The sequence below is a fragment of the Aspergillus pseudonomiae genome (assembly GCF_009193645.1).
Source record: "Aspergillus pseudonomiae strain CBS 119388 unplaced genomic scaffold BDV37scaffold_59, whole genome shotgun sequence".
Taxonomy (NCBI): domain Eukaryota; kingdom Fungi; phylum Ascomycota; class Eurotiomycetes; order Eurotiales; family Aspergillaceae; genus Aspergillus; species Aspergillus pseudonomiae.
This window is the reverse complement of record NW_022476051.1, coordinates 165,365-177,400: the sequence shown is the minus strand read 5'-3', so window position 1 is coordinate 177,400 and position 12,036 is coordinate 165,365. Positions and strand designations below refer to the sequence as shown.

At 47.5% G+C, this 12,036-nt stretch overlaps 4 protein-coding genes across 4 annotated transcripts; 1 reads left to right on the top strand and 3 right to left on the bottom strand.

Annotated features, from left to right (window-relative positions):
* Positions 1-191: 191 nt before the first annotated feature.
* On the bottom strand, positions 192-722 carry BDV37DRAFT_273395 (cupin domain-containing protein; the record flags this gene model as incomplete). The annotated part of the gene is made up of 1 exon (XM_032085048.1): positions 192-722. One exon carries the CDS (start codon positions 720-722, stop codon positions 192-194), a length of 531 nt encoding a protein of 176 aa, XP_031939138.1.
* A 1,228-nt stretch (positions 723-1,950) lies between these two features.
* On the top strand, positions 1,951-4,587 carry culA (cullin culA; the record flags this gene model as incomplete). The annotated part of the gene is made up of 6 exons (XM_032085047.1): positions 1,951-2,003; positions 2,082-2,151; positions 2,242-2,258; positions 2,313-2,383; positions 2,450-4,347; positions 4,399-4,587. The coding sequence occupies 6 exons, from the start codon at positions 1,951-1,953 to the stop codon at positions 4,585-4,587; spliced, it is 2,298 nt and encodes a 765-aa protein (XP_031939137.1).
* A 683-nt stretch (positions 4,588-5,270) lies between these two features.
* On the bottom strand, positions 5,271-8,376 carry BDV37DRAFT_285366 (putative Avl9 protein; the record flags this gene model as incomplete). Its single annotated transcript, XM_032087711.1, has 10 exons — positions 5,271-6,713; positions 6,772-6,909; positions 6,956-6,996; positions 7,049-7,220; positions 7,269-7,348; positions 7,400-7,463; positions 7,536-7,563; positions 7,656-7,898; positions 7,995-8,099; positions 8,315-8,376. 10 exons carry the CDS (start codon positions 8,374-8,376, stop codon positions 5,271-5,273), a joined length of 2,376 nt encoding a protein of 791 aa, XP_031939136.1.
* Positions 8,377-8,566: 190 nt separating this feature from the next.
* Positions 8,567-10,793, bottom strand: sakA (mitogen-activated protein kinase HOG1; the record flags this gene model as incomplete). Its single annotated transcript, XM_032089985.1, has 9 exons — positions 8,567-9,302; positions 9,359-9,542; positions 9,597-9,675; positions 9,728-10,084; positions 10,143-10,242; positions 10,302-10,345; positions 10,401-10,530; positions 10,623-10,670; positions 10,738-10,793. The coding sequence occupies 9 exons, from the start codon at positions 10,791-10,793 to the stop codon at positions 9,200-9,202; spliced, it is 1,101 nt and encodes a 366-aa protein (XP_031939135.1). The 3' UTR covers positions 8,567-9,199.
* Positions 10,794-12,036: the final 1,243 nt, after the last annotated feature.

Sequence of the window (12,036 nt, the reverse complement as noted above, 5' to 3'; positions counted from 1 at the left end):
TATCCCTTTGTTTCTCACATTTTTTTTTATCTTTCTTGCCTTGTATTTGGTACCCAGGTTTGGAAAACGTTTTGGATCCTGGATAGCAACGGCCATGCACATGTGATGATTATGTATGTATATATTAGTAGAATGATGGAATATAAGCTCAAACAAGACACGGAGAAGACGATATCGCCCAAAGTACAATATTAGACCTGGAGAACGGGGCCATCGGCTCCGTACAAGGGATCACTATGGAACCAGTCGAGCTTTTCGATAGCCTTGAGCTTTGTCTCCACCCCTGGTTGTCCATAGCACATGTCCCAATGTTTATTTCGAGGATAGGCACCCACCATGCTGAAACTCTCCGCGCCGAGATCCTCTAAGAGGCGGTGGCCTACCCCAGCGGGAACGATGATAAGATCGCCTTTCTCAACCGTCGGCTCAAATCGACTGGGGTTTGCTTCACCGCCAAAGCAGAGACGAGCGCGTCCGGAGACCACTCCCAAAACTTCATGCGTTGTACTGTGGAAATGCGTCTGCTGATACATAGTATAAACCCACTGTGGTTCGACCTCGCCGATTTCTTCCAAACGCGCCTGAAGCTGCCTTGGAGACGCCTCAAAAGCGTGATGATATATCATAAGCGGCTTAGACTGTATGGATGTGTTGGGAATATCTTTCCATTCCGGGATTTGACGAGTGGTAACCTCGATATCGGATGGGGAACTGAACGACATGGTTTCCTTTCCAATCAAATGGATAGGTTTCGCTTCAGCATGTACGAGACTCGGAAGTAGACAGTTTACCGTTCTAGGGCCAGGGAGAGGCTCGAGTTGTTCGATTCGGTCAAGTAAGGGTCGAAGGGATTTCCAAAAATGGAAAGCCACCATGACGTCATCTGCGATAATGCTTGCGGTTTTGTTCCCAAGTTTCAGTAGACCGAATGTGTTTATACTACATCCTCCTGGAATTCCCTTCTCTTCTTTTACCCTCAACAGGGCGTTGCTACGATATACCAATATGTGTCTGTCACAGTCACACATCCAAGGGGGAGTTATTGCTGTGTATTAAGGGGAAGAGAAAGAAAAACCAAGGGAAAGAAGCATTCATAAGCACGGTAGTTAACTGCGTCATGCGTATTTATAAAAAAAAAAAAAAAAAAAAAAAAAAAAGTACAATACATTACCAAAAAAAATATTCAAAAAGAAAAAGAAAAAAAAAAAAAAAAGAGTCCGGATACTAGACTGCTCGCGTAACAAAGAAGCGCTCCAAAGGGAACGAAGCAAATGCAAAACAAAATAATACCGACTCGGATGAGCTTGGGAACATTCCCAACTCCATTAGGTAGCAGTACTGGAAGAATTGAAGGTGTTGGTTGCCTAACTATTCTTCTTAAACCCCATAAAATCTAGATTTAATCAAGATCCTGCGCAGGCCAGCTGCGTTGACCGCCTACCGCAAAGGTCCATAAAGCGTTTCCCCCCCACGGATGTCTAATCTCGACTCTCACTACCGCCCAACGCCACGCCTACTCTTGTGTCTCTCGGTATTTTTGGTACTTTGAGGCGTGTTTGTGGTTGCTCGTACTTCGCTCTAGCTCAGAATTCTGTACTGAGGTCCTCTTTTTGTGACTCCTCAGTTGGTCCCTTCCGTTACCCGTGCTATCTCATAGCGTGCGGCTATCCTCCTGCCTTGACGATCGCGTTTGGACTGAACGTCGCCAGTGTTGTAATCGCCCGCTTCTGGAGGCGAGCTCATTGCCGAAATCAAAAAGTGGGAAGGCCCCGAACCCTTGCCGTGTTACGACAAGTCCTCAACACCTTCGAACCCCCATCTCGTCTATCCATCCTCAGCTCGTCACGCGTGTGTCATCTGTCTGAGTGTTCGCCCTAGTTTCTGCGAGAACTGACGCCCTTGTTTCGCAGCCGTACTCCCTGCTCGCCGAAGTCATCTGCGAAAAGCACCATGCCACCCTCCCTTATTCCCCAGACACCTCACAAGGATGACTTGGATGAAACGTGAGTCGCTCATACTCGAATGAAGCATCGGATAACTTCGGGGGCGCCATGTAACGGATGGTAGGCTAACTGAAGCAGATGGTCGTTCCTGGAGAAGGGCGTCGACAGTGTGATGTTGAAGCTGGAGGAGGGAGTGGATATGAAGACTGTAAGTCCATTTCGAATCGCTTAACTTGGTCGCTCCTGGTGAATGGGAAAGGCTTGCAGCTGCGTACTGACAATTCACTTGGATTTTTAGTACATGGCTCTATATACGTATGCCACCTTTTGTTTTAATTATCTTGGACTCGACTGACATTCTGAGCGAAGCGCGGTTCACAATTTTTGCACATCACAAAAGGCTGTCGGCAATGGCCATGGATTACAAGCACATCGCGGTGGTTCGTCTTCATCAACGCACAAACCCTCAAGGATATACCGGGCCCCTGCATCTAACAATGTTTCAGCACATCTGCTAGGAGAGGAGCTATACAAGCTACTTGGAGAGTACCTTTCACGTCACCTCGATGCTGTGCATCTCGAGTCCAAGGGCCACGCCGAAGAGGCCCTACTAGGGTTCTACATCCGCGAATGGACCCGTTACACGACAGCCGCCAAGTACATCAACCATCTTTTCGGCTATCTCAACCGACATTGGGTCAAGCGGGAGATCGATGAGGGTAAGAAAAATGTTTACGACGTATATACTCTGCACCTCGTCAAGTGGAAAGATGACTTCTTCATGAAGGTCCATGAGAAGGTTATGGATGCAGTTTTGAATCTCGTCGAGAAGCAGCGTAATGGTGAAACGATCGAGCAGTCGCAAATCAAGAGTATCGTCGATTCTTTTGTTTCCCTCGGACTGGACGAAAGCGACAGCTCCAAGTCGACGCTTGAAGTATATCGGATGTTCTTTGAGAAGCCCTTCATTGCGGCTACCAAGGTCTATTACGAAAACGAGTCGCGCCAATTCGTGGCAGAAAACAGCGTGGTGGAGTACATGAAGAAGGCGGAGGCTCGTTTAGAAGAAGAAAAGGCTCGTGTGGGCTTGTATTTGCACCCGGATATCTCGAAACATCTTACCGACACGTGTTTGGATGTCCTTGTTACTGCCCATTCGGAACTGTTGCGTGATGAATTCCAGGTTCTGCTGGACAACGAACGTCAAGAGGACCTAGCTCGGATGTACCGGCTCTTGTCTCGCATCAAAGAGGGCCTGGATCCTCTGCGGACGAAGTTCGAGACCCATGTTAGAAAAGCAGGTTTGGCGGCGGTTGAGAAGGTTGCAGCGGAAGGCGAGGCGTTCGAACCCAAGATGTATGTGGATGCTTTGTTGCAGGTACATACAAGATATCAGAGTCTGGTTAACGAGGCCTTCAATGGCGAATCGGAGTTTGTGCGCTCGTTGGACAATGCTTGCCGCGAGTTTGTCAACCGCAATAAGATCTGCGCGTCTAGTTCGACGAAATCGCCGGAGCTCCTGGCTAAGTATACTGACTCCCTACTGAAGAAGGGATCCAAAGCTGCTGAGGAGTCCGAGCTGGAGGAGATGCTAGTCCAGATCATGACGGTCTTCAAATACATTGAAGATAAGGATGTCTTCCAGAAATTCTACTCGAAGATGCTTGCTAAGCGACTGGTGCATGTCAGTTCGGTGTCCGATGACGCGGAGACTAGTATGATCAGCAAGCTCAAGGAGGCCTGTGGTTTCGAGTACACCAACAAATTGCAGCGTATGTTCCAAGATATTCAGATCTCAAAGGATCTCAACGCCAGCTACAAAGATTGGCAAGACAAGGTTCTTGATGACGACGATCGGAGGAAGCTGGTGGATGCACACTTCCAAATTCTTGGAACTGGATTTTGGCCTCTTCAAGCTCCGTCGACGGACTTCCTTGCGCCACCAGAAATCGTCAAGACGGCTGAGCGATTCCAAAACTTCTACTTTGACAAGCATAACGGTCGGAAGCTGACATGGCTTTGGCAGCTGTGCAAAGGCGAAATCAAAACTAACTACATCAAAAACACAAAGGTACCTTATACTTTCCAAGTATCAACCTTCCAGATGGGTATTCTTCTCCTTTTCAATGAGACCGATACTTTAACGTACGAGGACATTCAAAAAGCCACCACTCTTGCTCCTGAAATTCTTGAGCCAAACTTGGGTATCTTCCTCAAGGCGAAGGTACTTACCATCAGCCCCGAGGGGTCCAAGCCAGAACCTGGCACCTCGTTCACCTTAAACTACAACTTCAGACATAAAAAGGTCAAGGTCAACCTCAACATTCAGATCAAGTCGGAACAGAAGGTCGAGTCGGACGATACACATAAGACTATAGAGGAGGATCGTAAACTGCTGCTTCAGGTATGTTGCAGAATTCCCCAATTTCCGAGTCACTGTCTAACATATATACAGTCCGCCATCGTGCGCATCATGAAATCGCGCAAGAAGATGAAGCACGTCCAACTAGTCCAGGAAGTGATCCAACAAGTCAAATCCCGCTTCCCACCTAAGGTACCCGATATCAAGAAGAATATCGAAGCCCTCATGGAGAAGGATTATATAGAGCGCTTGGATGGTGATGAGATCGCTTATATTGCATAATTTTAGAAAGTTTTTCCGTCATTGTCCCCTTCCCAATCATTTCTATGTTAGCGCCGGTTCTCGCTGGTTTCCCTTCTATTTCCTTTCTTTGTTCAATGGTTTTTTTTTTTTTTCTCACTGTGGCATACGGCTTTCATTCATAGGTCAAGGATAGGAGTCTTCTGCTTTCGTAGCACCGGTATGACGAATGATAACCCACTATATCAACAAGGATTGGATTTTCCCATTTTGGTCCTTTTTTCTTGTAACGCTTATGTTCGGAAATTCGAAAATGATTGAATAGACATCTATTAGTAACAACAAGTAATGTTCATGCCACGAGCTCTATAATGGTATGCATAATATATCTTAAATATTCATATCCAACCGTTGATGCATTCAGAAGATGCAGGATATATTAGTTCACATGTGAGAAGGCAATTGTATCAAGGAACATCGTATATGCATTTTCGAATATTAAAAAGGAGAATATGATATATGCTGAGAAGCAACAAAAGGTAACAATAATACAAGCTCTGTCCTTTCCCGGGTATCAAAGCTTCGAAGCGTAAATGATGATGGCGAATAAACGATATGCAAGAAGTTTGTTTTTATGCATGGGGCGAATGATTAGGTTGAGTTTATATAATGGGTCAAAATGAAAAAATATTCATGCGATCGTGTTCCTGTCGTTTGTTAATAGATTATTGGCTTTGTGGAGCTTGTTCTGCGGTGGTGGGTGCTTCGTTTTCAGTCTTGCTCTCGGTGGATGCTGGCTCTTCTGCTATGGTATCCTTTTTATCGATGGTGGTCTGGGGCTTAACCGAAGGCTTGGGCTGCTCAGTTGATGCGTCGGCAGTGGTGGTAGTATCATTTCTCTCATTGGGCTTGTGGATTTCGCTTGTGCTGCTGACCTGAGCTGCTGCGGAGGCCTTCGCCTCTGCAGATGGCTGTTCGGTTGGGTGCGACGGATCGTCATTAGCAGGGACCTCGTTCGATAGCTGCGAGCGTGTATTGGCAGTGTCATATTCGCCACCGTCACCATCATCCTTGCGGTTGGGTGAGCCATACTCGCCGCTATCCCGTCTCAGGAAAATGTTGCTCCATCTCTTCCTTCTACTTCCGCTGCGAGACAAAGTAATGGAGTCTTCGCTGCGGCTTGCCTGCATTGATCGTCTACCTCTTTCCGGCAGGTCGGTCTGCTCTGCGGTACCCGCCAATGTCGGGGTCGATGGTGAGGTTACTGAAGATGGAGAGGATGGGGTTTTACTTTTGTCCTGCCATTCCTTTCGCTTTTCGCTAGCCCAGGTACTCCACGAATTCAAATACGCCCCTGCCCTTTGACCAGCGGCACTCACGGATGCCTGTGCTTGAGTAATGTCCACGGAAGGAGCCTTGCGAGCGCCGAACCAAGAGGAACCACTAGTGGAATGCACAGATGCTGTATCAGACGGTGAAAATGGAGGGGAAGAGCCCTTGTCAATTGAGGACCGTTGTGACTGGGGAGTTCTCTCTTCATTCTTTTTCCGCTGTGCTTCTCGCATCGCTTCGATATCGGCCCAGAAGTTGTTGAATGCGGCGGTTACTTTCTTTTGGCCAGTACTGATATGCCTATTGAGCGCCTCGCGGCTTTCCCGTACCCGTTCATCCAGATGAAGATCCGCGACTTGTTGTGATAACCGACGTTGAACATCGTCCATAGTGAGACCTCCGGCACAAGGATGGCGAGGCTCGACAATGGAGTACAACAGTGCATCGGAGGTCAGGTGTTTGAAAAGCGCATAATTAGAAGTGTTTTGCCATTGTGCCAGAAACTCGGCGTTGAATTCCAGCGCAGGGTCGCCTTCTATGTTAAATGCTTCCAATTGCTCTTTGCTCCTGCGGCCTGGGTCACCCGCATTGAAGGAATCCAGCTCCTCATGGTATTTCATGCATGAAAGCAATGCCAGCAGATACTCTTCGAATTGTAGCCTGATAAATTCTTCAGAGCCCATATACCCGTGGGTCTTGGGTTGTTCCGGGTGCGCCTCGTCCCACGTATCGTTAATAATCTGGGTAAGAAGGTCGATCCAACGTCTGTCTGCGACAGATAGTGCCAGTGCATTTCGTAGAGAGGGGGACGTGATATTAATGGTGTCCTCGTCAAGCTGCAGATCTCATTGCGTAAGTAACCGAGTTGTCAAACTGGAGCAGACGTTCCCTCACGTTGATTAAGATGTCACTATAGCGATCTTTCTGTTGTAGAAGTAACGAATTCGTAGAGCCAACTACATATGACTTCGTGCCGTGATCCGCCAGCAGATCCAGTTGCTGTAGAGGCGTGTAAGGTCCGAACATGCTCCCCTGCAGAAGTTAGAACATAACGTGGTCTTTGATCCATGGCACGAACCTTGCCAAAGATTTGGAGCGGCAATCCCATATACGCCAGCACTATTAGAATCAGTATGAGATATAATCGAAGGTAGGATTGTTACAATCATACGAGAACTTCTGTCGCTTGTCTTCAGAGTGGTAGGCTTCTCAACAGTCTTCGTATAGCTTTCGAATGCTGGGTCTGCACAGTCTTGAAGGTAGTTTATGAGGCCAGGTATCAATGAAACGAGGGAGAATTGTATCATGCATAAACGCTCGCATCTTGAACCAAAGAAAAGCATCTGAGCTCAGTCAGTATCTTGTACGATGACCAACTAGGAACTACCAACCTTGGGCTGCAGGAGTAAGGCTTTGAACAGGACCAGAGTTTGATACTTAAACTCATGGATCATTTCCCGCAGAGACAGTCCTGTAGGCTGGTCAGCAACAAAGATCGAGTGCTCTATGTAACTGGACTCACCAAGATTTTGATCCTTGAAACTTTCATCCTTGTTCAGATTCATGACTAGGCTTTCTCGAAATTTCTGAAGCATGTCAGCACTACTGGGGACCAATGGACAATGCCAAGCCGCAAATGAAAAAGAACAAAAACATACCTTCAAGATATCGATATCGGAGAAATCCCTGTTCTCGTCCGTATACGCATTAGTTAGAGATTCCCCCACACCTGGGTAGCGAAGAGCCACCAGCTAGCATATATAGTGGTACCAACATACCGCTGCGCGAACCAAGCAGATGTTACTATGGACAATTTCTCTCTCAGCTGGCCCAGGCTCTGGGGGCTATCTGTGATGACAACAACTGCCTTCTGTACTGTGGATCTTGTCACATCGGATGGTCGGTATAGGAGCAAGTTCGAATCGATTTGTCTGGAACAAGATATGCCAAAAAGGGAAGTTGCAGGCTCCGTGGCGGTCTCCTTTCGGCGGAGTGTAAAATAAGAGAACTCCTCGGTCGACCTGGAGGGCCAGAATTCGCGTCAATAAATGAATGCGCGCTTAAGCAGATGCTGTAACTTGGATGGAGCGTATTGGGGGTAATAAACATCGCCGTACATATGCGCCCCGTCTGATAAGGCCATGAATGGTAACAAACTCCAGTCATTCTTCACCGCGGGATCGGTTCCATCTTCTCCAAAGCACAGTTCGATTTCGGGGCCCCTACAGGAGACAGAAAATGATAGATGTTAGCCAATGGGCCCAGAAAATGTGGCGCAAGGACAAAAGATAATCCCGGGCTGTGCTATGCAGAAAGCCCCGAGCACATACAAGCGCAACCGAAGAATGACATGAACATGATTCTGGTACTGCGAATTGTGCGGTCTCTGCCTATCTCGTTCCCTTTCTTGTTCCCGCATTCTCATCCAATTACTCACCTTGCATGATGAAAGTCTATGACCATAACAATAGGTGCCTGGCGACTTGGAACACTAGCCATGGTGTGGTGTGGAACTGCAGCGGTGCCACATACAAAATGACCAAAACAAGGAACGATTCGAAGCCAATTTCTCTCTGAGAGTAGGGGCTACCCTCCCGGGAAAGAGTGTTAGGGAGATACGGGTAGCCTCAAAATAGATACAACTAAGAATGAATCAAAGGAGGACCTCAAGCTGAAGACTGATGGAAATTGGAACCAGGGGGGAACTAATGAATTGGTTCATTGGGTCCCGCGGCGGGCGGTGACAAGCTGGCGGTCGATTAAATTTGCCAACTGGAGACATTAATCCCCCCACCCCGTGTTTTAAGTCCGACTAGTCCCCATAATTCAATCTGCGGAAAGATAATTAAACCATAAGGCTGATATTTGGGATCTCTGCCACCGGAGCACCACTTACAACACCCATGACCAACCAAATAATTAGCGCGATGAATGACCAGCAAAATTGTTCTAATGGTTCGATTTGCCTTCAGAGTATCCCTCAAGCACCAACTAGTTCATCATTCATGGTTCACGTGTAACTTGTATATAAGGGACAAGAAACCAAAAGAGAAAGGGAAAATCAATGCCATAAATGATTTTCAATCCCCCCGATTCTAACAACGTCATGAGAAAACCACAGTTCCTGAAGGCATAAGCGCCTCGGAATTTGCAAAACAACCACGTGACAGTGAATGAGAAAGTATCCGTAGATGTAAAGATATCACAGCCTTCATGCCCAGTCTACATACCAAACAAGGAGAACAAAAGAAAAAAGAAGAGAATAACCTCAGAAACACGCTGCACTATTGCCTGCGCCTCGTCCGCGAATTAAGGAACCCGATTATACAAAATTTTGCTGGGCATCGCCAGCTCCCTCAACGAGGACTTGACTCGCCGCCTCGGTACCCTGATCGATATTATGGAAGTCGAGAATTTCCGAGTACCTAGGGGTCTCTAGATTAGCTTGGCAACCACGTCATTGCATCCAAGAGGTGCTTACATCATGATCTTCCAGGTGTCTACAGGTAGGTCAGCATCATTGAATGACCAATCGAACTTCTCCTCTGCCACAGGCTCATCGGTGGGGTCGTGGTACGGAGCAAGGTACTCGTGCGCCAGCGCCTCGCCCGCGCGGATTCTCTTCTTCGGGTCAAATACCAGCATCCGTTCGAGAAGGTCAACCGCTGTGCGTTGTTAGCATCTGATGGCGCTTAATCCCCATTGAACGGAATACATACCATCCGGGTCGGCGTTCTTGAATTTGGTGGCGAGGGGTTGACGCTCGCGCTTGGGAAGAGACTTGACAAATCGCAAAGTCTGTGGCCAATGTTAGCAGTGGCTCCACATGGCCTATCGCATGGTTACTCACATTCTCACTGCAGATTGTCTCAATCACATCATCCGGTGGGGTACCAAGGAGTTCTGTGATAATGGAGAATTGGTTCACATGATCCTTGCCGGGGAACAGAGGCTTTCCTTCCAGCATCTCGGCGAAAATGCAAGCGGCGCTCCAGATGTCCACCTCCACATCATACTTTTGCCATGTGAGCATAATCTCGGGCGCACGGTAGTATCTCGTCGACACGTAGCCTGTCATCTGAGGGTCTTGAATACGGGCGAGACCAAAATCGCAAATCTTCAGGTCGCAGTTCTCGTTGATAAGGATATTACTCGGCTTAAGATCGCGGTGCACAACGCCTGCTGAGTGCACATATTTAAGTCCTCGCTGTAGAGAATTAGCATCAAGCCCACCTCGCCTGGAGGAGCCTGTCGCAGCCACACACCAAGATCTGGTATAAGAAATACTGGATAAACTGCTTCTCCAACGGCCTTGATGTGAGCAGTCGGTGGAGGTCGGTACCCAGGAGCTCGGTTACGAAATAGCTGTGCCGATCGGTTAGACAATAGGTGTCCCTCTTAAAGTTGGTAGAAATCGTGCATACATGTCTTCGAGGGGAGAAATAAAAATATCACTTAGGCTGATGATCTAGTCAGAGTCAGCGTACGGAGCGATGCAGCCGTATTCGGGTAAATTGACCGACATTTTCGTGGCGCAAGTGCTTCAATAGTTTCAGTTCGCGGTATGTTCTCTTAGACAAGACTGGGGTACTGAAAGGTTTCATAATCTTCTTAACAGCGACGGGCTGTCCGGTCAATTGGTCCCTCGCCGAACTAATTTCCCGGGGCAAAGCGTGTCAGCGCATGGTCCATATGAGGGGTTGGCGGTAACGGCGAATCTAAAAGGAGGGGCTCTGGGAACATACCACACGAGGCCGAACGCACCCATGCCCACAGGCTGCAGTTCTGTGTACCTGCGAAACTGTTAAAAAAGAACCGATCCCATTGCTTGAATTCAATGGTCTCAAGAGACACCAGTACCTGCTTGTGATCTCAAAGGTCGTGCCGAAGATCTGGGCACGCACGAATTCCGCCATTTTGGATTACAGACGAATGTAACTCCAAGATTCGGGGAAAAGGGACAGAAATCGGAATCCTCTTGATTTGCTCAGTATATGAGACAAGATGGTTAAAGAAAGGGAAGGGACAGGAGGAGTGTGTAAAAGAAACGAGAGTGAAATAGAAAAAAAAAATGGAGATAGCAAATGGAGTTGGAGTAACAAGACGAATAATAACACTTTTTTGGCAGTGAGGAAGGAAGCAGAGAAACCGTAGGTGGCGCCCAAGAAGGTATGTGGGGAAAAAAGGAAGTCTCTCTCAGCCCGTTGACTTTTCAAAAGTCCGGTAAGAACCAAGCCAGACCGATGACGTTCGCGACAAGAAAGTAGGGTATTGCAAAAAAAAAAAAAAAGGGTCGGAAGTGGGAACACTGGTGTACAGCAACCACGAAGACTTTGGCCCTCCACGCGGCCTGTCTAGACCATATGCCAACTAGCATTGGCCGGAAGATGATTCCCAAATTCAGGGAATATCGCCCATCACGCTTACATAACCGGGTGAGGCACGGACGAGAGGGGCATTGGGACCTGGTATTGGCATTTGTCTCTCTTATTTTGGATCCTCGTGGGGTTCTTTTTTCTTTATGGGATTTGCTTTGCTACAGAGTACAGAGTATAATGCGTGTCCTGTCGGTTCGACGCCATAGATTAACATATTAATGAGTGACAGCTTTACGAGCATTGTCGTTTCCCTCGCCATGTTCAGCTCCCATAGCACGTGTCCATGGTGTTGAGTTCGTCCCTCCTCCATGAACGTCGCAATCGGTCCGAAAGGGCAAACAACAAAGACCGAAGAGGAATCAGGGGTCTCGAATGGTTGAAGATCTAAAATTCTGCATCGACCATATTTAGATGTTGATTCGTCAAGCGTTCGGGATTTCATCAATTATGTCATAGCGGGTAAAAGAGTACTCCGTACAGTGCCATGAGGCAGAAATTAAGAGAATGAAAAAGAAAAGCAAAAATAAAAGTGACCCCTTGTTTTGCAACGCACCAATTGCAACAGAATATCTAGCAGCAATGATTGATTATCATGCAATTTCCCAGAATGAAAGTCCCTACTGCCTATACCGGTGGTGATGTAGGTAGGTACCTAATACGTCAGGCGTTGCTTCCCGCAACTTACAGCAAGCATTTGCTGTCTCGATGTCATCATAGCCTGTGGGGTGCGGATCTGCTGCTAACCTTTTCCAACTACTCCATGCCGGCTGTGTAATTATTC